The 24,732-nt window shown below is 35.9% G+C and overlaps 1 protein-coding gene across 3 annotated transcripts in view; it reads right to left on the minus strand.

Annotated features, from left to right (window-relative positions):
• The window catches only part of LOC143243979 (kin of IRRE-like protein 3), a 52,586-nt gene extending 38,532 nt beyond the window's left edge, over positions 1 to 14,054 (minus strand). For all 3 annotated transcript variants that reach the window (XM_076487889.1, XM_076487888.1, XM_076487887.1), the window contains exon 1: positions 13,939 to 14,054. In XM_076487889.1, coding sequence (XP_076344004.1) covers positions 13,939 to 13,978 — 40 coding nt within the window. In that variant the 5' untranslated portion in view covers positions 13,979 to 14,054. The remainder of the gene's footprint in view (positions 1 to 13,938) is intronic.
• Positions 14,055 to 24,732: the final 10,678 nt, after the last annotated feature.

The raw sequence follows: 24,732 nt of genomic DNA on the forward strand, positions 1-24,732 counted from the left end.
TGCAGCGTTCTTTCAGAGCACACAGTCATATAACTCAGTTGTTTAATCTATCGAACAATAAAAGCGGGCTAGTCAACAAACGAATTCACAGCGAATAAATGCCATGTTTAAGTAGAGTCTGCAGGTACAGTGAAATTCAGATGTCACAGGTATAAATGCAACGATAGGCCTAGCATGACCAGGTAATTAAGACACCAGACTCGTAATCTGAGGGTCACGAGTTCGAATCCCCGTCATACTAAACATGCGCTCCCCTTTCAGCCGTGAGGACATTATAATGTTACGGTCAATCCCAGTATTCGTTTGTAAAAGAGTAGCCCAAGAGTTGAAGGTGGGTGGTGATGACTAGCTGCCTTCCCTCTAGTCTTACATTGTTAAATTAGAGACGGCTAGCACAAATAGCCTTCGCGTAGCTTTGCGCGTAATTTAAACCAAACAAAGTAAAATAAATGCTACGAGCGTCTCAAATTTTGCTGTATTTAAAAATTGTCATTTTTGTTGTTATTAGAATCATTCTAGTTGTAATAAATGTATGTTAAAACCTTGTAATGGAGGTTCAACGCTCTTGCTTTCTGTTTTAAAAAGGTTTAGTGTTGTAATAGCATTACCATTCTGGGACTAATGATTATTGAGCTTTATTAAATATGTACCCAACTACCCAGCATCGAGTTTTACTAAATGTGTAACCACCTAGTCAGCATCGAGCTCTACTAAATATATAACCACTTACTCAGTGTCAAGCTTTACTAAATATGTACTCACCTATTCAGCATCGAGCTTTACTAAATATGTGACCATCTGATCAGTGTCAAGCTTTACTAAATATGTACTCACCTATTCAGCATCAAGCTTTACTAAATATGTGACCATCTGATCAGTATTGAGCTTTAATAAATATATAACCATCTGGTTATCATAAAACTTTACTAAATATGTAAACACCAAAAACTGGTTTATTTCATTGTGATTAATTGAGAAGCCCAGAACTGATAAAGTATCATCACTCAGTAATGGTTATATGACAGGACTACTGGTACAGGGAAGGATGCCATAATGATGCCAATAAATCAAATTAATTATCACACCTTTAGGCTTAATATTATGTAAATTTCCTTTATATTCTCTCTTTGATCACGTTTCACATCCTTTAAATTAGACGTGTTCGTTTTTCTTCGGATGTAGAATGAATTTAAGAATGTAGTTTATGTTAGTGGTGTTTGTTTGTTACATTAAACTGGTTCCTCATGACCAAAACAAAACATTACCGAAGATGACAATATTTAAGACAATAAAACTAACATATTGGCCTTTATCTCATTAGTTTGTTTGGAACTCACTAACCAAGCTAAACCTTGGGTTATCTGTGTAATTACTCACCACGGGTATTGAATTCCGGTTTCTAGCGGTGTGAGTCCGCAGACATTCTGCTGTGCCATGATGGAGCTATCTCATTAGAACAGCACTTTAAATGCAGCTGTTAGGACGTTTACGTCATCTATCTATATCACTATAACTGTTGTTATTTAGAACAGTTTTTGGTAATTTCCCAGAGGCGTAGCCCAAAGGGTCGATACCCCTGAAAATTTAGACATATTGCCCACATATTGTCCTTCAGCTGTTATATGTAATAAAATTGTTTTGTATCATCTGATAAAACATATATAAAGTTTTTATAAACAAGATGAGATTTTATTTGATTTATTTTAACGACTATTTATTTTATTAAACATTTAGATCAATTTCAGCTTTTGAATTTAGTGTCTCACTTAAATATTCTGTCCTTCCCGAGTGGAAAACGTGGCGTCGCCACTGTTCTTGGATTGGTTTGTTTTGGATTTCGCGCAAAGCTTCACGAGGACTATCTGCACTAGCCATCTGTAATTTAGCAATGTAAGACTAGAGGGAACGCATCTAGTCATCACCACCCACCGCCAACTCTTAGGATACTCTTTTACCAACGAATAGTGAGATTGATCGTAAATTTATAACGTCCCCACGGCTGAAAGGGCGAGCATGTTTGGTGTGACGGAAATTCAAACTCAGGACCCTCGGATTACGAGTCGAGTACCTTAACCACCTGGCCATGCCGGGTCAGTAGTTCTTTGATTAAAATGTTTCGTTTATTGTTATCTACAACTTTGTCATTGACAATTTGGATGCAAGATATTTATTAACAAAACTTTCCTGGGACATTACCTTAAATATGAATTTAAGCCGCCTCAACGTTATTGTCATAAGGTAAACACACACAATATCTCACCATATACCATTCACACTTATTTTCCCATATTTTTTTTCATTTCTGAATTATTTGCATGACGATGGATTTTTGAGATATTGTATACTCGGGAAAGAGAGAAATTGATTTGATAAAAGGTGATATACTTAAACAAAAAAACTTAACCAATACGGAGTACAATAAATATTGCTTAAATATTGTTACTCATCAGAAACTAAAGAAGCAAGTTAAACAAAAAACTTAACCAATACGGAATACAATAAATATTGCATAAATATTGTAACTCATCAGAAACTAAAGAAGCCTCGTGGTTAGTGTGACAGAGATGTTGATCCAAAGATTCAAGGTTCGCTACCTATAAATTTAAAAATGCGCTCCGTACGCCAAAAGACTCCTGGAGCGCATTTTGCACAAAGCAACATAAGGGCTATCTGTGCATATCCATCCATAATTATAAACTTATATATAGACAAGGGAGAAAGCAACTAGTTGCTATATGCACAGATAGCCCTTATGTTGCTTTGTGCAAAATTCTGAAATAAACAAACAATCAACGAATGAACCTTCCCTCTTTTCTTACCGGTTACAGTGCCCTGAAAAATATTTCTCTACAAATAAAGTTCCCCGCTGGTACAGCAGTAAGTCTATGATTTACAACGCTAAAATCAGGTGTTCGATTCCCCTCGGTGAACTCAGCATATAACCCGATGTGGCTTTGCTATACGAAAACACATACTCTATAAATAAATACGTTCACGAATTATGAAAAGAAAATTATTAGAACTTGTCTCAGCACTTCATACATTTAATATGAATGTTTGTTTAAAGTAGCTATATGGTTTATAAATGTATATATATATATATATATATATATGTTTGCCTTAAATGACTTCATAAAAAAAAAAAAAAAAAAATCTGTTGTGTGAAACCTCCACGTATATACACACATTATAAGGTTTTATCGTCAAACCACATTTGTTCTGTGCTTTCTGTCAGCAACAATGTGGCCTGAAATGAGGCTAATGTTTGCTACATCCGCAAATATAAGTAGTACTGACAGCTATTCCGAGATTTTCCAACAATTGTTGAGAAATATGGAATCTTTCCACGTAGGTTGTCTGTTTATCTTTAGAAAATAATATGACATATATATACATAATAGCAAAAGACACATTAGGGAACACTCATAGGTTTTTCAAAAATAAGAGCTCTCAGATGCCAGCTTAAAGATGTGATTTTTCTCAAAGCAATAAAGCAAAGAAATCGACAAACTTTATTCATTATGCTTGTCAGAACGAATTTTCTTCATACCTCAAATACTAGTGCATAAAAAAACGCTACAAACAAATCTCTAACATTAATTCGTATGCATTTTGACTTCATATTAGAAAGAAAATAACACTTCTGAAACTAACTCCTTAAAATAATGTTGTATAAACAACTAAACAAAAACATTAAAATGTTTGTTTTACCAGAATGCCCCCAAAACGTTTCTAGGACTTATTTATAGTTAGTTTCAACTTAACGCAACAACATAGGTTTGAAAAGCATGAGTTCATACCATAGTCATACAGTTTCTACTGCTTTCAAACGCAGTGAATACTTAATAAGGTTTAGTACACTTGGTCCTCTAAAAGCTGGATCAAAATGAAACGTCTGTTTCGTTACGAACAATATATTCAAAATGCAGTTTCACTTTACCAAAATCTTTATTTTCGTCACTGAGGTTTAATCAAATGGCAAGTAAAAGTACCGGGCTTCGCTCGGATTGTTAGATGATATACTATATACGTGTGTATTCTTCAAACCTCTTTAATAAACGGAGACTCTAAATTAAGAAATCAACTTTTTTCACTTTTGTATTTATAATTTTTTCATACTTTCAGTAGAAAGACTTAAAAATAATATTAGGTTACACTTTTATTGCAAAATAACATCACATACGAAAATGATTGGAGCACATTGTTACCAAAATGCAATGGCTTTTCTATAAATGAAAAATTGTTATATAAAGAACCACTTCTTTTCCACGTGTTTTTTGCTAGATTATTTCATTAAAAAGATGCACATAGATAAGTTATAATACTCAGGTGCAAGCCCTCAGAATCCACTTAATATGGGTGTAAAATTTCAAGTTTCTAGATTCTTCGAGCTATGGCTGTCGCATATACACAGACTCGCACGTGCTTGTCTATCTGTATAATTTATGTTTAGTGTTTGTTTGTTTTGAATTTCGCGCAAAGCTACATCAGGGCTATCTGTACTAGCTAATTTAATTTAGCAGTATAAGACTAGAAGAAAGGCATCTAGTCATCACCATCCAACGCCAACTCTCGGGATAATTTTTACCAACGAATAGTGGTAATGACCGTCACTTTATAACGCCTCCACAGCTGAAAGGCAAGCATATATATTGTGACATGGATTAGAAACCGCGACCCTCAAATTACGAGACGAGCACTCTAACCACTTGTCCACTTGGTTAAAGAATTAATTACAGTATTTATTAAGTCGTTATTTTTAGCTTTATTTTTCCACGAAGAAGTAGTAATATTATCTATTAAATTGTCATTGTATTGATTCTACAAATAGAATTAGCTACATTATTTAAAACATTTTTAGTTCTCCATATATAATAAGTTACGTCACATTATTAAGTTATTTTAGTTATGATCTATTCAGTTTGCGTACTTCAGTAGAAATTGTTAAAAACAACCTGTTTCAAAATCATTAAACTGTCGTATATTTTTCACATTAACCATTATACTCATAAAACAGATTAACTTGGACTGTGCTATTTCATCTATATCCAGTGCTAGTTAACTAAGATAGTATAAATGCCCTATCGAACAAATAATTATTGAAGTCCCATAGTCCTACCAAAGCGTTTTCTTTTTCCTCCAAGGCAGGCAGCAAAAAAATAAATACGTTTGAAAAAGACACATCAAAATAAGAATCAATATCTGTCTTCGAATGAAGAGAGCAGTTTGGCTGGTGTTAAATAAGAAAATGAGAGGAAGATGGCGGATTTACGAATCCAATAAGAACATACTGCAAACATTCGTGGAAAACTAATGTTTCATCTTTATTTTTTAATCAGGATCTTTATGTTCTCAAATTCAAACACCTGACGGATTCACCAAGAAAAGTAGACGAAAAAAAACATGGAAGGAGAAAAAAAAATTTATTGAATTTGTACCGTATTTATTAGTTTCATTGTTTGCCACCAGGAGTATATATATATATTAGTGGCAAAGAGTGTGCAATTTTGTATAGAAGATCTTTTCTCTAATTGGTGGGATTAATTTCAGATTTTTATATGTTATTACCATCAAATCAGCCACTCCTCTAGTAGCACAGCGCTAAGTCAGTGGACGTTTAGCACTAAAAACTGTGTTTCGATACCTATGGTGGTTACAGCACACATGGCTTATTGTGTAGACTTGTTTAGCGTACCAATACTTTGAAGTTGAGTTTTGGCAATTCGTGTACAGTCGCGCGAAAACGCGCCATGCGCTCTAAGAGTGTGGGTGAGTTATAAGAGTGAAGGTCAATACAAAATATTTGGTCAGAAAAGAGTGGAGTAAGAGAATATAGTGGGTGCTGTTACCTAGCTGCACTCCCTCGCTTCAAAATTAAGGACAGATACGCGTGTATAGCTTTTGTGAAGCTTTGCTTAAAAGTTCTAAATACAACAACAAACAACAAACCTTATTTTTATTACTTTTTTCAAAACGTAACCTATAAAAACATTTGTGAGAAATATTTTGTGTATATTTTACACACATTTTGTATTCGATAAGATATTGATGTTGTGTGATACCTTATAGCAGATACCGAATTATTAGTAAATTAAATTTCTTTTTGTCCAAGTCTCTTAATCTTTATCTATTAATTTTATTGTTTTTACTATTTATATACCAGAGTGCTTGTTGCTCCTCAGTATTGATGGGATTCTTTTGTAGATAAGCAATAGTCTACACAATGGGATATTTGTACAAAGCTACACGAGGGCTCTCTGCGCTAGCCGTTCCTACTTTAGCAGTGTAAGACTAGAGGGAAGGCAGCTAGTCATTACCACCCACTGCTAACTCTTGGGCTACTCTTTTACCAACGAATAATGGATTGACCGTCACATTTTAATGCTCCCACGGCTGAAAGGGCGAGCATGTTTGGTGTGACGGGGATTTGAACCCGCGCCCCTCGGATTACGAGTCGAGTGCCTTAACCACCTTACCTGGCCATGCCGGGCCAACTAAGAAAGAAGATAAGCAATGAATTATTACGTTGCCAAGCAAAGCAGAAACAACAATAACAAAAAGAGATAAAATGTCATTATTATTGCAAAACGACTGCTAATTCGTATTTCTCAACTCTGTGTGTTCAAGGAATAGGTTATAACTATGTCAAAGCTAGGTTCGTTTGATATTTTTGTATAGTTCTTTACTGAAAAGTTTATAGTACCTTTTTCAAATCTCAACTACTATAATTTTTAACTGTTATTCTGTGTACGATTCTTGAACTCGTACAAAAGAAAACATAAAACATTAATTCAGTATGGTTTATTTGTTTGTAGTAAATCGCAAAACGGGCTACCTGTGTTTTGCCCACATTGGTATTGAGATTTGGTGTTCTGCGTTAAAAAACCTCTGTTTATCACTACGCCAGTGGAAGGATTAATCATGGAATTCATCAGAAACTACGTCTACAAGTTGAAAACAGTTTTCTATGATGATTATTGAACTATAACTACACCTAAAATTTTGAATCAACAAAATAGATTTATTTCTATGATGGTTATCGCACTGTTATTACACCTAGGAACCTGAATCAAAATATCTTGATATTGATGGTTATTGCACCATTATTTTACTTAGAATCATGAATCAAAATATATTTATTTTTATGATGATTACTGCACTATTATTGCACTTAGAATCCTGAATCAAAATATTTTGCTTTGTATGTTGGTTATTGCACTATTATTGCACCTGAAATTTAAAAGGATCCTGTAGATAATGACTGCAAAATGTAATGATTTTACGTGCACTGACTTTTGGCAAATTCTTTACTTACACACACGAAACTAACGGAACGATATCAATATTTTTGCAAAAGAATCAGGAAGAAAATGTAGTTACATATTTCATGACGTTACATAGAAGAATATGTTTCACAAACGGACGTTTTTTTACAATGAAAATATACGTGTAAGAAAGATAAAATAGGCATACAGTCTCATTACACTGAATCTTCTCAAAACTACGATGGAATTCTTTTGGGAAATAAATCAGTTTAATCTGTTTAAAGATAAAAATGGAAATCTCAAACAAAACTATCGATTTTGTGACAAAGATAATTTAGTTTAACATATTTCTGTCTATTGTTTTTTTTTTTTTTATACACTGTTCTATAGTCGAGACTTAGATATACGTAACGGGCACCTAAAATGATTCGATATGTTTGGGCGAGACATGTGTCAGTGATTATGATTTCAGGCTGTAGAACGACAGGCCCAGTGTTCGATGCATGCTACCTCTGAACAGACCTGCGCTTTGTTTAAACGGTTCAAAAACCCAGCCAAGGTTCTTATAGCGTTGGATGCTTATTAACAGGTTAAAAATAAATACAGCTATAGTTGATCCCTAAGGATGTCACTGACTTGACTATTAGACCCATGTCTTCGTACAGTGACGTTAGGGTAAAAAACTGCAAGTATAATTCAGAAGGACTTACCGCTGGTTCAGAGGTTAGCTGGGGGACTTTTAGCAAGATCCCTGCTTTGGTGGAGCTCAGCCGATATATTGTTTTGATTGCTTTTTAAACAATCACGTGTTTAAAATGCTGTCGTGTTCTCCGGAGAAAACCCGTAGTGCAGAAGAAAACGAGTTTCTCTGAAATAGGCTTATGCATATTCATTTAATAGACTCTCGGTGATTAAAAACTTAATAATGTACGGTTAAATTTGTAAAAAAAAAAAAGCGTTTCACACCTGTAATATGAAAATATTTCTTAATATATAAATGCTACATATATTTTCCTCACCAAATTATGTACGAGAAGTGTAATTGAACTCTAATAACGTTTTAAAAAGGATTAATTGCTTTTGATACAAACACACCAGGGATTGTAAACATATACTGATCACATACCGTATTATTTTAAGCAAAAATGATGTCTCATAAGTTCATTTTAGAGCAAAACCTGTTGTAGCTATATGCTGTATCTACCGAGGGAAATCAAACCTCGGATTTCACTATCATAAGTCTGTAGATGAACCACTATCCCACAAGGAAACACCTCATAAGATAAGTAAAAGTATAACCTAAGCTTACTTTTTAAAACGTAGCATATCATATTCAACTTCCTCAGAATGTTCAAGATATAATTTTTACGTTCTATTGCAAGAAGTGTATAAAGTAGTAACTTTAGTAACTTTAACGTATATTTTGCTTAAATTGTTGTCTTTAATATTAGAAATATATATATATATATCACGTATTTTCGTGATATTTGGTATCTTTAACGCACATGGACAGTTACAGGATATGAATCCATACAATTTAAACATTTCTATCCTTAATTTAGAGCTAATGGCTAGATCGAGGTCTTCAAGCTATGCCCCCAGGCCATTTATTCCCAATCTACATTTTTATGTTATTCAAGTATTAAAATATCTATAGACAACATTTTGTAAAGTCTATGAAGAGTCCCAAACCGAATAATGTTCAACTTGCCCAGCAAGCGATTACAAAAAAAGTTCGCACCAACTACCATGTAAAACACGCATTAAGTTTTACGAATTAAATCAACAAAGAAATCGCCTAAACCTCATTTGTTTTTTGAAAGCTTATGCTACACAAACCACTCCAAAACATATACAGCTGCTACACAAACCACTGCAAAACATATACAGCTGTTACACAAACCACTCCAAAACATATACAGCTGTTAAACCTTATTTAAACCTACTGCAAGCACGTAACAAGAGTTATTTCTCGTTTGTCCCCGCTGACACAATAGTATGTCTTTGGACTTACAACACTAAAATCAAGGCTCGATTCCTCTCGGTGGACAAGCGAATAGCTTGATGTGGCTTTGTTATAAAACACATAAAGACGCACACAATTTTCCATTTAATGTATGAAAATAATAAGTAAAAATGAGCTCTATAATGCAACACACACACAAGTAATAAATGAGAATATATTATCGTTTTAAAACTTAAATAAAACGTATTAAAATATAATTATTTATAAATATTAGAGGCCTACGACACACACTACACGGCCAAAAGTATGTGGACATCCCTTCTAATTGGTGGGTTTGACTTTTTCAGCCACATCCATTGCTAACAGCTGCATAAAATCAAGCACACAGCCATGCAATATCCTGTCCTGTGAAAGTGGGTTTTCTCTGGGCACTCCCGTTTCCCTCAAAACAAATTCTGAGACACTTGGATTTATAGATCCTAGCCACTCCGTGGCCCTGATCACAGGACGTTTCACTGACCATTGCGGGGTTGGTCTGCGGCTTGTTTCCATTCTGCCAGCTGGCTCCGGCCTTGTCACCTTCCTTTTGGCCGCCTTTGTCTTGCTCAGCGTTATCACTTGACATTTTCATGCTGCCCCACCTCACTCCATTGCCTCAAACAAGCCGAATTAAAATACAGGAAAACTCTCACGTACAGATAAATAATCTTCCATGAGCGGGGACGAAGAGGAACTACAACGTCCCTGAACACCTCTCTTGGGAAGAGAATTCCTCAGACTTCTCTCTATATATAAACCCCTGCCAAGGTTTCGTTTGTTTGTGCAATCTCCATAGACAAACACTGGCAATAGAATGGGTCGTACTGAAGAGCTCAGTGGCTTTCAACGTGGCACTGTCATAGGATACCACCTTTTCAACAAATCAGTTCCATAAATTTCTGCCCTGTTGGAGCTGCCCAATGAACTGTAAGTGTTGTTATTTTAAAGTGGAAACGTCAAGGAGCAATAACAGCTCAGACACGAAGCGGTAGCCACACAAGCTCACAGAACGGGACCGCCGAGTGCTGAAACGCGTAAAAATTGTCTGTCCACAATTGAAACTCACTACCGAGCTCCAAACTGCCTCTAGAAGCAATGTTACCACAAGAGCTGTTCTTTGGAGAGCTTCATGAAATGAGTTTCCATGGCCGAGCAGCCACACACAAGCCCAAGATCACCGTGCGCAATGCCAAGTGTCAGCTGAAGTGGTGTAAAGCACACCGTCATTGGACTTTGGAGCAGTGGAAACGCGTTTTTGGAGTGACGAACCACGCTTCACTACCTGGCAGTCTGATGGACGAATATTGGTTTGTCAGATATCAGGAAAACGTTACCTGCCTGAATGTATAGTGCCAGTTGTAAATTTTTGTGGAGGAAGAATAATGGTCTAGGGCTGTTTTTCATGGTTAGGGTTAGGCTCTTTAGTTCCAGTGAAGGGAAATCTTAATGTTACAGCATGCAATGACATTCTAGAGAATTGTGTGCTTCCATCTTTGTGGCAACAGTTTGGGGAAGGCCTTTTTTTGTTCAGCATAACAATACCCCCATGCACAAAGCGAGGTCCATAAAGACATGGTTTGCCGAGGTTGGTGTGGAAAAACTTAACTAGCATGCACAGACCCCTGACCTCAACCCCATCTATCACCTTTGGGATTAATTGGAACGCCAATTGCGAGCCAGGCCTTCTCGCCCAACATCAGTGCCCAACCTCATTAATGCTCTTGTGGCTGAATAGGAGCGAATCCCCGCAGTGATGTTCCAAAATCTAGTGAAAAGCCTTCCCAGAAGAGTGGAAGAGGGGACCAACTCCACATTAATGCCAATGGTTTTGGAATGTGATGTTCAATAAGCGCATATGTGTGTGATGATCGGGTGTCCACATAGCTTTGGCCATGTAGTTAGTGCATGTTATAAATGCCTTACTGCAACCTTTAGCAAGCAAAATTTGAGGAACAGAAAAATAAAAATTATTGTTATGTTCAGTGATTTCAGGTAACTTACATACATAAAAAACACGGCAATGTGTCATACATTTATAGTGACAAAACTGTATGACTTATTGTTGTGATTATTATTTTCCCATAATTATCTCACTGTACACTTCATTACCATTTAAATCGCAGAACACTTGGATAAATTACAAATAAAACCGGACTGCGAACCTTAGGGTGCCAATTTCGTGGTCACATTATACCACTGCACGACCTTAATCTTGCAACTACGTGCATATCGTAAGAGTAATGGTCAGTCTCGTTATTTAGTCAGGAGTAGCTGAGTTATTTCCTTCCCACTGATCAAAAGTTCAAGTTAACAGTGATTATGGTAAAACAATAACAATAGACAGAATTTGTTCTTGAAAAGTACAACTGAACTACATTTTTAGTCAATATAATATTAATTATCATAGCTGTTGAAAACGATTTCCAATACGAGAACATCTCCGAAAAAAACAACAACATTTTAGCCTCAGTCCAAACGTCTATGTGTATTTCAATAAAATCGAAGATATTACCCCAGATATTTATGCCAAACATTTCATAATATATCAATAGCTTTCGAAGACGACTTCCTTCCTGGGACTACGTCTCTAAAACTGGGCACTATCTCAAAAAAAAGTCGTTACTGTTTAGTGTCCTTAGCTTCAGAAGAATTTGTTAGTGAAGCTAAAGTAACTTTTCTGACATTAGATGAGAATACAAATCCGTTCAGATTACAGTTGGTTCTAATCATACTGGTAAAATAACCAATTATTATCAGAACTAGTAATTTTACTTTTCTAACACTAAAGTTACAATATTGATCTAGAATTATGGATTCCAATTTGCATTAAAGGACCATTAATATTAATATTAATATTAGAGATATATTGAAAGGTTAGTAGGATTTTAAACACAGCATGCGAGTGAGGGATTTTAGCAAAAGCAAGAACCCTGTTGTAGGAAAATGGTTCTCAAACTTGGTCTCTAGTCCATAAGAAAATAAAATAAACTCGTTTACTCTCTCTCGTGCGCATTCACCCAATTTGGCCAGGGCAAATATGTGAAAAATATCGTGTCCACAACACACTGTATAGTCAGCCTAGTGAAGTGGTTATTCGTACATACGAATTATGACTGTCAAGCAGCGACATCAACATTACGTGAAAACGATAAAATGAAATTATTATAAATCAAAAATGAAAATTTACGATTAGCAACCAAACGTTGTCTAGAATTATAGTAATTTTTCACAACTGAATAACTGCAAGCAAACTCACACACACGAGTTTCCACGTTCATACCGAGAGTGGACGTTTTACAAAATACCTTGCAAAACAAACAGTTACACATACTACTAAGCGTAAATTAGATGTTGGTTGTTATTTAGTGGAGCATATTTTTCCACAAAAGAAAAACACATTCTGTAAATAATCTGTAAATGCATTTTATCCACAATATCTGAGTACAAGTTATTCAGTTTCAATTCTGAGACGAAACAGGTTACAGACCAATTTAAACTGAAGTGTTATTACATTAGAACAATTCCGATTTCTTTCAAACGAAATAATGACACATATTAAATGTTTATATAACATCTACGGAAGAAATGCATTTCCTGTCAGCAATTTCTATCCAAATAACATTACGTGACCACAAATATAAATAAGGTAGGTTAGCTCAAAATGCCTTCAGTTGTATACAACAACAAAAAAACAACAACATTAATTTTGCATTAATGCTGGCCATCCACGTGCATTTCTTCTAACTTCAAGAAATATTAATTACGGGAATTTATAACAAAAAATTAAATTGACTTTCATTTCAGCACCTGTAGATGTTAAATACATATATTTTTAGTTAACACTAAATATATTTAGAATCTATTAAAGTAGAAGAAAAGTATCTGTGTTTATGTTGATAACTTAAGTTTTCAATTTGTACTACTGTCTTATTCAAACAGTTTCAAAAACAAAATGACCAGATTTAAATCGAGTATATATTACGAGGATGATCTTAGTGCTGTAATATAACTGAAGCTTTTGAACAGTAGAATGCCAAAATAATAAATTATTTCCTATGAGTTGTGTGTGTGTTTTTTTCTTATTGCAAAACCACATCGGGCTATCTGCTGAGTCCACCGAAATTATTTCTTAAATCTCTATAACGAAGAGACGAAGTAATCTTATAAACAGTGGATTGCGGGTTAAAATTTGTATATTTATATAACTCAAAACCTAGAAAACGGCATTTTAAAGCCTACTAGTTCATATAACATTCATAAACACAATAAGTTCAAATATCAAGACGTTCAAACATTGGCTTAAAAATAGAAAAACATCTTTAAATTTGCAACGATCTTAGAATAGTTTCAAAAAATATCAAACAGTGTAATAACATTGAAATATTCTTAAAAACAGTTACAGCCTACTAAAAATATTATGCGCAAAAAACAGTCCATAATATTTGATTTGTTTCAAAATGTTAAAGAAATAATATTGTTATAAAAACAAGGCTGTTATCATGTTAACAAAAAATTATTTTTTTCCATTTTTGGAACATAAAACACTTCAAATGAGAATTTGATATTCTCAATGGAATGTGTAACATATTATGATAAATATTCTAAATAATTTGTAATTAACAAGCTATCGATTGGACACTATAAAACAAAACAGCGCTAGTTACTCACCTTTCAGGAGTGTAGTGACAACCAAGAAAGATACAAACATATTCCTTAAATCACCCAGCAACGAGCACGTGAACACAACCAAAAGACTTCCCACTCGCTGCTAATTCACAACTAACTTAACCCATGGAGTACACATCGAACATAATAGGTCGACAGTAGCGACCTCAGGTGGACGAAAAGGAATTGAGATGAGTAGTTCAGGAACGTCATTATATTATTATCAAGGCTACTTTTTCTTTTTTGTTCTTTTGGTAAACCTCACAAATTTGATTAAATTTATCGATCAAACTCTTATCGAGCGCCATTACTTGTTTAAGTGTAAAACATCGAAATTTCAAAATTAAAAAGTTATAAATTGATAAGTAAGATTTGGTGCAAATATTTGATGAGATTTTGCTACACATGCGCATCGAAGCTCAAAACAAATAATCGTCGTTAATACTAAGTTATTTATTTACAACTTTTCTTATCCTTCTTAAACACTAAACTTAATTTTAACTTTATTCTAGCGTAATATTCCTAGTAATTCTTTAATAAATGGCTCAAAAGTGTTCGCAACTTATGTATATATTTATATACATTTTAAGCAGAACAAACGCAATAGTTTATTGTTTGTTTGTTTTTTAATTTTTATCGCAAAGCTACACGAGAGCTATCTGCGCTAGCCGTCCCTAATTTAGCAGTGTAAGACTAGAGGGAAGGCAACTAGTCATCATTACCAACCGCCAACTCTTGGGCTAATTTTTTAACAAAGAATAGGGGAATTGACCGTCATATTATAACGCCCTCACGGCTGAAAGAGCAAGCACGTTTGGTGTGACAAGGATTCAAACCCACAACCCTCTGGTTACGAGTCGAGTACTTTAACCACCTGGCCATACCGGACCAAGTTTCTTTGTAACTTGGCACAAATTTACACAATGAGCTATCTTTGTTCCGTTAACTACAGGTATCGAAACCCTGTTCTTAACGTTGTAAGTCCGCAGACATGACTTAAAAACGAATAAAGATTTAAAATTAATTATGAACTGAAAAATATGTTCGTAAGAAAATAAATCAGTCAGTGTAATATCATTTAATCAACGAGAAATTGATGTTACTAAAATATGTAATGAAAAAAATGAATGTGGCTCAATCAACCGTAAGCTTTAAGTTTCATAATGTTATAATTAACGGTTCAATCCTCGCAGCGGACACAGAGCAGGCCCGGCATGGCCAGGTGGTTAGGGCGTTCGACTCGTAACCTGAGACTACCTGGTTCGAATCCCTCTCACTCCAAATATGCTCGCTCTTTCAGCCGTGGGATCATGATAATGTTATGGTCAATCCCATTATTCCTTGATAAAAGAGTAGCCCAAGAGTTAGTGGTGTACGGTGATGACTAACTGCCTTCCTTCTAGTCTAATATTGCTAAATTAGGTACGGCTAGCGTAGACAGCCCTCATGTAACTTTGCGCAAAATTAAAAAAAAACAAATAAAACAAAACAAAGATCAGATATCTTATTATACAGCTTTACACTAAATCTAAATAAAAGCAGAAGAGAAACTTTCGTTGCTAGCCAGAAGAAAAAGAACGAAATTAATAATATATATTTATATATATATATAACCCATTATGTAGGTTTGTGCTAAAATACAAAAACAAAGAAACAATAATATAACATATTTAGAATGTTATAATTTACAACAACGGTACGATATCGCCTTGAATTTTAAATTTTAAACAGTATACTTCAGTTAAGCAATAAGTTCAAATTTCATGTTATATGCTCTCCTTTAATATTATATTATCCACATCTAGGTGATGCCAAGTAAAACGAATTATAGTCTAAAGTAATAAAGGCGTGAGTGAGAAACTTAGAGAAACCATGGCGATTGCCCTCCATAGAATTTTATAGGGATCATAAAGCATCATAGTTAATGAAGAATGGAATTTAAAAATCTGAGACGTTACCATCTTTAAGATTCTACACGCGTACAAAGTGGCTGTGGTCTATCACGCTCGAATATTCCCTCAAGTACGTTATACAATATTCTATTGCTCTTCTATGCAGCAGCAGGTGTTCAAACAGAGTGTGGAGATGAATAGCAAAGCTGCCAGTTTCTTGTCTATGTGGACACGCAACTAGGTGGTTGTCTTTGTATTGAGGTGTAGCCGCACAACGTTGTAGAATCAGAAGCTGAGAACCGATTATTCTAGTTAGCTGAAGGTGTAACTGATACATATACTTACATGTTTTATTGCCAGTTATCCCAGATCCAACATAATTAATATTATTTCAGGAAAAATACAACGAAGTATTATGATAACACTTCGTTATTAACCCTGAAAAACTTCAGGTTATGCTGAGATGACAGTATTTGGACTTCACTTCAGTAGCGGATTTAAAGTTGTGTGGACACAGGGGTTAATAATTTTTGTGGGCCCTACATCCCATGTAATTTTACAGAGAATAAAATTATCAATGACTCCTCATTAACACCATGGGCTCTGGGGCTGAGCTTCCTCTAGGCCCTAATAAATACATCACTGCTTCACTTTGAGCCGTTTCATTCGAGCACGGAGCTCCTCGAATGAGTTGGATAATAACAATCGAAGTACTGTGTTGTAGTTTTGGAGCAAACCCACAATGGGCCATCTGCTGTGTCCATAGCGTTGAATCGAGCCCCAAGATTTAGAGTTTTAAATCCGTAGACCTTTCGGAGTAAGAATAAAACAACATTTATTCAATGACGTAAACTGACACGTCAGTTGACAGCAGGTAACGATGTCTTTTATTTTGATATTGGTACTTATCTATAAAACAAAAACCACTCTTGTCAAACACTCAGGGTCTTGTCAGTTATCGCGTTGTTTTAAAATAAAAAAGTTAATAATAAAAGAAAACATAGAACGTATTTAAAAAAAAGTCACATTTTTATATCACACTTATACTGCTTTGATTAGAATGTGAAATATTTTAATTATTTGTAGTTGTGCAGTGACGTGCACAGGAGAGAGGGGAGGGGTTCAAGCCCTTGCCTTCCTATCTATATGCTCCCAAAATACCCTTTTCTCAGTGAAAAACATTTTCAGCATTTGATAAAAGACATGTCTGAATTTCCACCTTGTTTCCGACGAGTTATCAGAAAGGATTTTAGTTTTAACATGAATGGCACACAGGAATTTGTAGGTTTCTTACAGTAAGTTAAGGACAAAGGTACACAATGGGCTATCTGTGCTCCACTCATCACGGGTATCGAAATCCGTATTCTAGCTTTGTAAGTCCTCAGGCATACCGCTGTGCCACTGGGGAAGGCTAATAATTGTGATTTGTAATAATGCGCATGAATTCGGTTTAGTCTTAGATTTTAAAATAGTCTATAAAACCAACTGAATAAGAATAGAATAAGATCTGTTTGCTTCGTATGACTGTCTTTTACCTTATGTGCACCAGAAATAATCCATAGTCTTATCTAACCCCCCATCTAAAAGAAATGGTTTGTCTTACGATGTTTAAAAAAGTGCTTATTTTGTCAATGAGCTCACATCCATTTAATGTCCTCTGCACATTACTGTGGATGTATAGAATGCATTGTTAATCTTTTTACAGTTTGTTTGTTGCGTTAACAAATGGTTAGTGCGCCAGATTGCGGAACGAAGAGTACAAGGTTCGAAACGTAATGCACCTGAGCACACCCTACACCTTCAGTTCTGCGTATGTTATAAATATTTCAGTCATTTCCCATATTCGGCTCAAAGAGTCGAGGTACTTATAATAGTAGTTATTACTAGCTGGCTCTCTTTTCTCTGGTCAATAGTACAAAAATAGAGATGGCTATATCTGAATATAGTGTTTTCGGACTTTGTCATTTAGCGCACGCGCAAACAAGCTACCGTTAAGAATGGAACTTCAATTTCAATTCTGTAAGGTTTTCCATTTCTATAGGCTCCCGCTGGTACAACTGTAATTCTACAGGTTTACAACGCTAAAATCAGGGGTTCATTTCTTCTCGGTGGACTCAGCAGATAGCCCAATGTGATTTTGCTATAAGAAAAAACACACACATACACCATTTCTACACTATAACTTATATTTTACCCAAAAAGTCATTGTATTTAAATCTGAACAAGTAAGTCCCCCGATGAGATAGCTGTAAGGTCACGAACTTACGACGCTAAAATCCGGGATTTAATTACTTTCGGTGAATACCACAGATAGTTCAAAACGGTATTGCTCTAGAGCAAACAAACAAGCTGAACAGATAAAGAAGGTACAGTATTTTTATTAGTTAAATTCATCTCTATTCAGATCATATAATTAATCACTTACAAATACTTAAAGGTTTAAAAGCCAGCGGTTCCAATATAACTATTGTAAAATAACAAAACAGGTATGTCTGCGATGACTTCATTAGATTTGACTTTTATTTTGGTATAATTCAATCTAAATATTTACTTGCTAGACATTAAATACTTCAATTTTAGTGACTATTACATTTAATAATTATCATAATAGTTTCATCTCAATTCGTCAGCCAGATCCTTCGATATGCATCGTCTTTGAATTCGTCATGGTCGTTTTTAATTATTTGATTTTAACGCTACGATTCTATCAATGTTACAAGTTCAAGTACACACTACATAGCCAAACGTATGTAGACACCCGACCATCACACCCATATCTGCTTATTGAACATCTTATTATAAAACCATGGTCATTAATATGGACTTGGTCCCCCCTTTGCTTCTATAACAGCCTCCACTCTTCTGGAAAGGCTTTTCACTAGATTTTGGAATATGACTGCAGGGATTCGCTCTTATTCAGCCACAAGAGCATTGATGAGGTCGGGCACTGATGTTGGGCGAGAAGGCCTAACTCGCAGTTGGCATTCCAATTCATCCCAAAGGTATTCCATGGAGTTGAGGTCAGGGCTCTGTGCAGGTGAACCAAGTTCTTCGAAACCAACCTTGGCAAACCATATCTTTATGGACCTCACTTTGTGCACGGGAGCATTGTCATGCTGAAACAAAAAAGGGACTTCACCATATTGTTACTACAAAGTTAGAAGCACACAATTCTCTAAAATGTCGTTGTATGCCGTAGCATTAAAACTCCCTTCACTGGAACGAAAGAGCCTAGCTCAAACCATGAAAATCGGTCCCAGACCATTATTCATCCTCCACAAAACTTTACAGTTGGCACTATACATTCAGGCAGGTAGCGTTCTCCCTGCACCTGTCAAACGCAGATTCGTCCGTCAGACTGCCAGATAGTGAAGCGTGATTCATCACTACAGAGAACGAGTTTCTACTGCTCCAAAGTCCAACGGCGGTGTGCTTTACACCACTCCAGCCGACGCCTGGCATTGCGCATGATAATCTCAAGCTTGTGTGTGGCTGCTTGGTCATGAAAACCCGTTACATGAAGTACCGACGAACAGTTCTTGTACTGACGTTGCTTTCAAAGACAGTTTGGAACTCGGTAATGAGTGTTGCAACTGTGGAGAGACGATTTTTACGTGCTTCAGCACTCGGCGGTCCCGTTCTGTGAGCTTATGTGGCCTACCGCTTCGTGGTTTAGTTGTTGTTCCTTCTAAACGTTTCCACTTCACAATAACAGCACTAACAGTTGACCAGAGCAGCTCTAGCAGGGCAGAAATTTGACGAAGTGACTTGTTAAAAAAAGGTGGCATCCTATGACAGTGCTACGTTGAAAGCCACTGAGTTCTTCAGTACGACTTATTCTATTGCCAATATTTGTCTGTGGAGATTGCCTGGCTGCATGCTTGATTTTATGCACCTATTAGTAATGGATGTGGCTAAAATAGCCAAACCCACTAATTAGAAATGGTGTCCACATACTTTTGGCCTTGAAGTGTAAGTTCCTACAGTGAGCTTGTACCAAAAAAAGTTAAACTAACAATCTGGGGGTAGCAGGTCCAAATCCCCTCATACTAAATACGCTAGCTCTTTCAACCATATGGGCGTTATAATGTAACAATCAATCCCACTATTTGGTAAAATAGCTGCCCAATAGTTGGCGGTAAGTGGTGATAACTAGCTGCCTTCCCTCTAGTCTTACACTGCTAAATTAGAGATGGCCAGCGCAGATAGCTATCTGCTACAACTATCTGTTGTTTTAAATTCAAAAACAAACTAAAAAAGTTATATCTAATCCAAAAATTATTTTATTCAATTAGACATTTATGAACATAGTTTAATACTTCCAAATCTTGAGTGTTTTTTTCTTTTAAATTTCAACAACAGGTTTTTAACTCATCTCATGTGCGCGCGCAACCTGATTTATGGATTCAGCTACGTCCTTTCTTTTTTTTTAAGGTTAGTATTCGCGATGTGAGTGAATAGTTTCTCCAAAAAACATCATAAAAACAAACGTTATAAAAGTTGCTTTACACGGTTAGCGACCCTCCCATTTCTTTTTTTCTTTATACTAATAGCAGTTCATTGAAATCTCAAATTTTACTTCATGCTCGAAAATTTATTTCTAACAGGAATCCTATAGGTTACGCATAGCAGTGTGATTTGGTCTAGGTCATCCAGGAAAGCTGTAAAGTCATATCGGAAACCTGGAGAGATAAAATGTGGATTTGAAAATTTTGGTTTGGTTTGTTTTGAATTTCGCACAAAGCTACGCGAGGGCTATCTGAGCTAGCCGTCCCTAATTTAGAAGTGCAAGACCAGAGGGAAGGCAGCTAGTCATCACCACCCACCGATAACTCTTAGGCTATTCTTTTACCAACGAATAGTGGGATTGACCGTAACATTATAAAGCTCCCACGGCTGAAAGGGCGAGCATGTTTGGTGTGACGGGGATTCGAACTCGTTACCCTTGAATCACGAGTCGAGTGCCTTAATCACCTGGCCATGCCGTTCCTGGATTTGAAAATGTGTGCAGTAATAGAAATAATTATAGAAACGCAAAGTGATCCACGTAAACGAGTCAGAAGATGAGAAAAATAGTTAGATGATAATTTTATTATGGGTATAAAACAACATCATCAATGATATCAAAACAATAACAACAACACAAATAACTTATATTGTACACTAGTATTTTGTACGTGAGCCTGTATTCATGCTGTCACACAAATTATGTATGTTCGATTTTTAAGTACAGCCTCAGAAATGTTTATATGTGGACTTTATGCAGAATAAACCATAGTTTTGAATGTCCCCTGGCTCTTTTTCTATCAATATGTTGTTTCAACACATTTGCTTTATGCTTAGGATTATTGTCTCGCTGGAGGATGATTCCCATCTGACAACTCAGATTCCCAAGAGCAAGGAATAATGAATTTGGATCAGTATGTATCTGTCAGGGTGTGGTCAGTTATGTGTAGACTACCAACAACAGTGGCTAAGACGAAACCCAAAACTTCTACTGATTCCTACCTTATTTCATTTAAGGTGTTATCCATTGACTATAATACCGTTTATTATCCACTTTCAGACAAACTGTTGTTGATATTCTGCCAATTCTGCCAAACGATTCCAATTTAGATTCACCAGCATAAAGACACAAGTCTGCAGTTTTACTCATAACACGGTTGGTGGTCTCACGCCCGTTTCAACCTTCTCAACATCAACGTTTCTAACGTTTGTTTGTTTGTTTTTTGAATTTTGCACAAAGCTACTCGAGGGCTATCTGTGCTAGCCGTCCCTAATTTGGCAGTGTAAGACTAGAGGGAAGGCAGCTAGTCATCACCATCCACCGCCAACTCTTGGGCTACTCTTTTATCAACGAATAGTGGGATTGACCGTCACATTATAACGCCCCCACGGCTGAAAGGGCGAGCATGTTTGGCGCGACGGGGATGCGAACCCACGACCCTCAGATTACGAGTCGCACGCCTTAACACGCTTGGCCATGCCGGGCCTTCTAACGTTTATTTCTTACTGTTCTTGAGATAACATTCGCACTTGTATATACGAACAAGATCGTTGGGAATATCTCTGAACCGTTTGTTTTGTCATTATGCAGAAAGCTACAGAATAGGTTATTTTGTGCTCTACCTACCACAGGTATCGAAACCCGGATTCTAGCGTTGTAAGTCTACAGACACACCGCTGAGCCACTGGGAAACTCACTAAAGTTCATAACACTGTTGTAATCAAGTCTGATAAACTAAAACATTACAATGTCACTGAGTTTGATATGAAATATATACTTGGATCAACATGTCCGATATAGACTATGTACTCACACAGGGACGTAGCTAGGCATGCGCTCTTACGCCCGTGCACGACAGAGAAAGTTAGAGATACGAATTTTCTTTAATATAAAATCTTATATATACTTTATAAAATAAAATATATTAATGAAACTATAGCGTTATAATTATTTGAGCTATCAATGCTTTGGTTTGGTTGTTGTTATTCGCAAAGTAACACAAAGAGCTATCTGAGTCCTGCCCACCACGGATATCGAAACTCGATTTCTAGTAGTATAATTTATCAGACATACCACTGTGCCACTTGGGGACGCTATCAAAGCTAATTGTTTTCTCCAAACAAAACTTAGAAGGAAATAAAAGCCAGTGTAAATTATTATGCTACATTTCGGTTACTTCCTCATAGATGATTTATATTTAAAAAAGTCATCAGAATACACATTTTATGTTTAAATCTCAAAAATATTCTGAGAGACCTCCCCTAAACCCCCATCAGCAGGAGGGGTGAATCCCCTTAAACATTCTCCTCCTTGCGTAACTCACATTTTCGAGTAGCCACACTCACATTACGCGTAGTATAAAATTATATTAAATGACATGTTTAGCATTTATAGCAGCGTATGAAGACAGGCATCTTAGTTCAAAGTGATAAAAACCATACTCAATGATAATATGAGCGTGATAACATGGTTACACGTCCATTCTGAGGTGTAAAGTTTGTAGTACGCAGTTCTGACATCATCTATCTATTCTCATCAAAAGTACAGTTTAAAATTAGAGAATGATTAATGGCAAAGAGTTGAAGATTTCATCGATTAAAAGTCATCTACTCGAGCCCGAACTTCATCTAAACCCCAAAGAATTTGTTGGCATGGCTCTAATTAGTTAATTAGTTAACTCTTGTTTATATTGATTATTCAACATGCACTGGAAGAGTACTTGAATACGATTCTGTTGAGTATTTTTAAATAGCTTCTCGAAACGGGTACTTTGCTAAATCTCGACAACACCACTCACAGTTCTGAAACTCGTGTTATTTTGCGAGGGTTGCAATATTTTGTTCCCTCGGTTAAGATAAGAAGAAACGAAAAATTTGCTTTGTTGGCTCAACAAACGCTCAAAAGTGTAAAAACTAGACTAAAGTGACATCTACAGAATAATTATTGCCTCATTATGAAGGGCTTGAATAGTTATGTAAAATTATAAATAGGTTGAGTACTGAAACGTGGACCGGCATGGCCAGGTGATTAAGGCACGCGACTCTTAATCCGAAGGTCGCGGGTTCGAAGCCCCGTCACACCAAACATGCTCGCCCTTTCAATCGTGAGGGTCTTAATAATGTGACGGTCAATCCCCCTATTCTTTCTTGGAAGATTAGCCTAAGAGTTAGCAGTGGGTGGTGATGACTAGCTGCCATCCTTCTAGTCTTACTTTTTTTTTTATTTCGGGCAAAGCTACACCAGGACTATCTGCGCTAGCAGTTCCTAATTTAGCAGTTTAATACTAGAGGGAAGACAGCTAGTCATCACCACCCACCGCCAACTCTTGGGCTACTCTTTTATCAACGAATAATGGGATTGGTCGTAACATTATAACGCTCCCACGGCTGAAAGGGCGAGGATGTTTAGTGTGACGGGAAGCTAAATTAGGAACAGCTAGCGCAGACAGCCCTCATGTAGCTTTGAGCAAAATTCAAAAACAAACAATCAAAATAAATGCTTCAATAGTTGTGTAAAGTTTTTTGTTTTTTGTTTTCTTTTTGAATTTCGCACAAAGCTACTCGAGGGCTATCTGTGCTAGCCGTCCCTAATTTAGCAGTGTAAGACTAGAGGGAAGGCAGCTAGTCATCACCTCCCACCGCCAACTTTTGGGCTACTCTTTTACCAACGAATAGTTGAATTGACCGTCACATTATAACGCCCCCACGGCTGGGAGGGCGAGCATGTTTGGCGCGACCAGAATACGAACCAGCGACACTCAGATTTCGAGTCGCACGCCTTAACACGCTTGGCCATGTCGGGCCATAGTTGTGTAAAATTGACGATAGTCGTTCGATTGAATAACATCAATAATTGAATGAAAATAACAATAACTTCATGGCTGAAAAGCTTAAACAGTTATACTGAACTAACAATAATAATTGTTTTAGCTGACTTGAAAGTAACAATTGTTTATATAAGAAAAAAATATGCTGAATCCGAGAATGACTTCAGTTTTTTAGTATCAGGTTTTCCCACAAAAGCCGGAAAATAAAATTACAAATTCCATTTATTTTTTATAATTACAATTATATTCTTAATCTCAATATATTAATTATATTTTTAATATTAATTATACTCTTACTAACAACTAGTTTGTTTTGTTTTTTACAGATTGAACTTTGAAATTTAACTGCAATAAGTTTAGTGGTATAATGGATCGTAGAAAGTGCAGATATAGTCTTATAGTATAGAATATACTGTTGATATGTTTCTACATGGTTTCATTTATAAATATCAACCTTTATTTCTTCATCTTTAACTATATATTTAAACCAGTTTGTAACAGAGGTAATCAATCATCATACATTCAAATACGATAGAAATTTACTGTATTAGTAATTTTTTTTTAATGTAGTT

The sequence above is a fragment of the Tachypleus tridentatus genome, chromosome 2, assembly GCF_004210375.1.
Source record: "Tachypleus tridentatus isolate NWPU-2018 chromosome 2, ASM421037v1, whole genome shotgun sequence".
Lineage (NCBI taxonomy): Eukaryota > Metazoa > Arthropoda > Merostomata > Xiphosura > Limulidae > Tachypleus > Tachypleus tridentatus.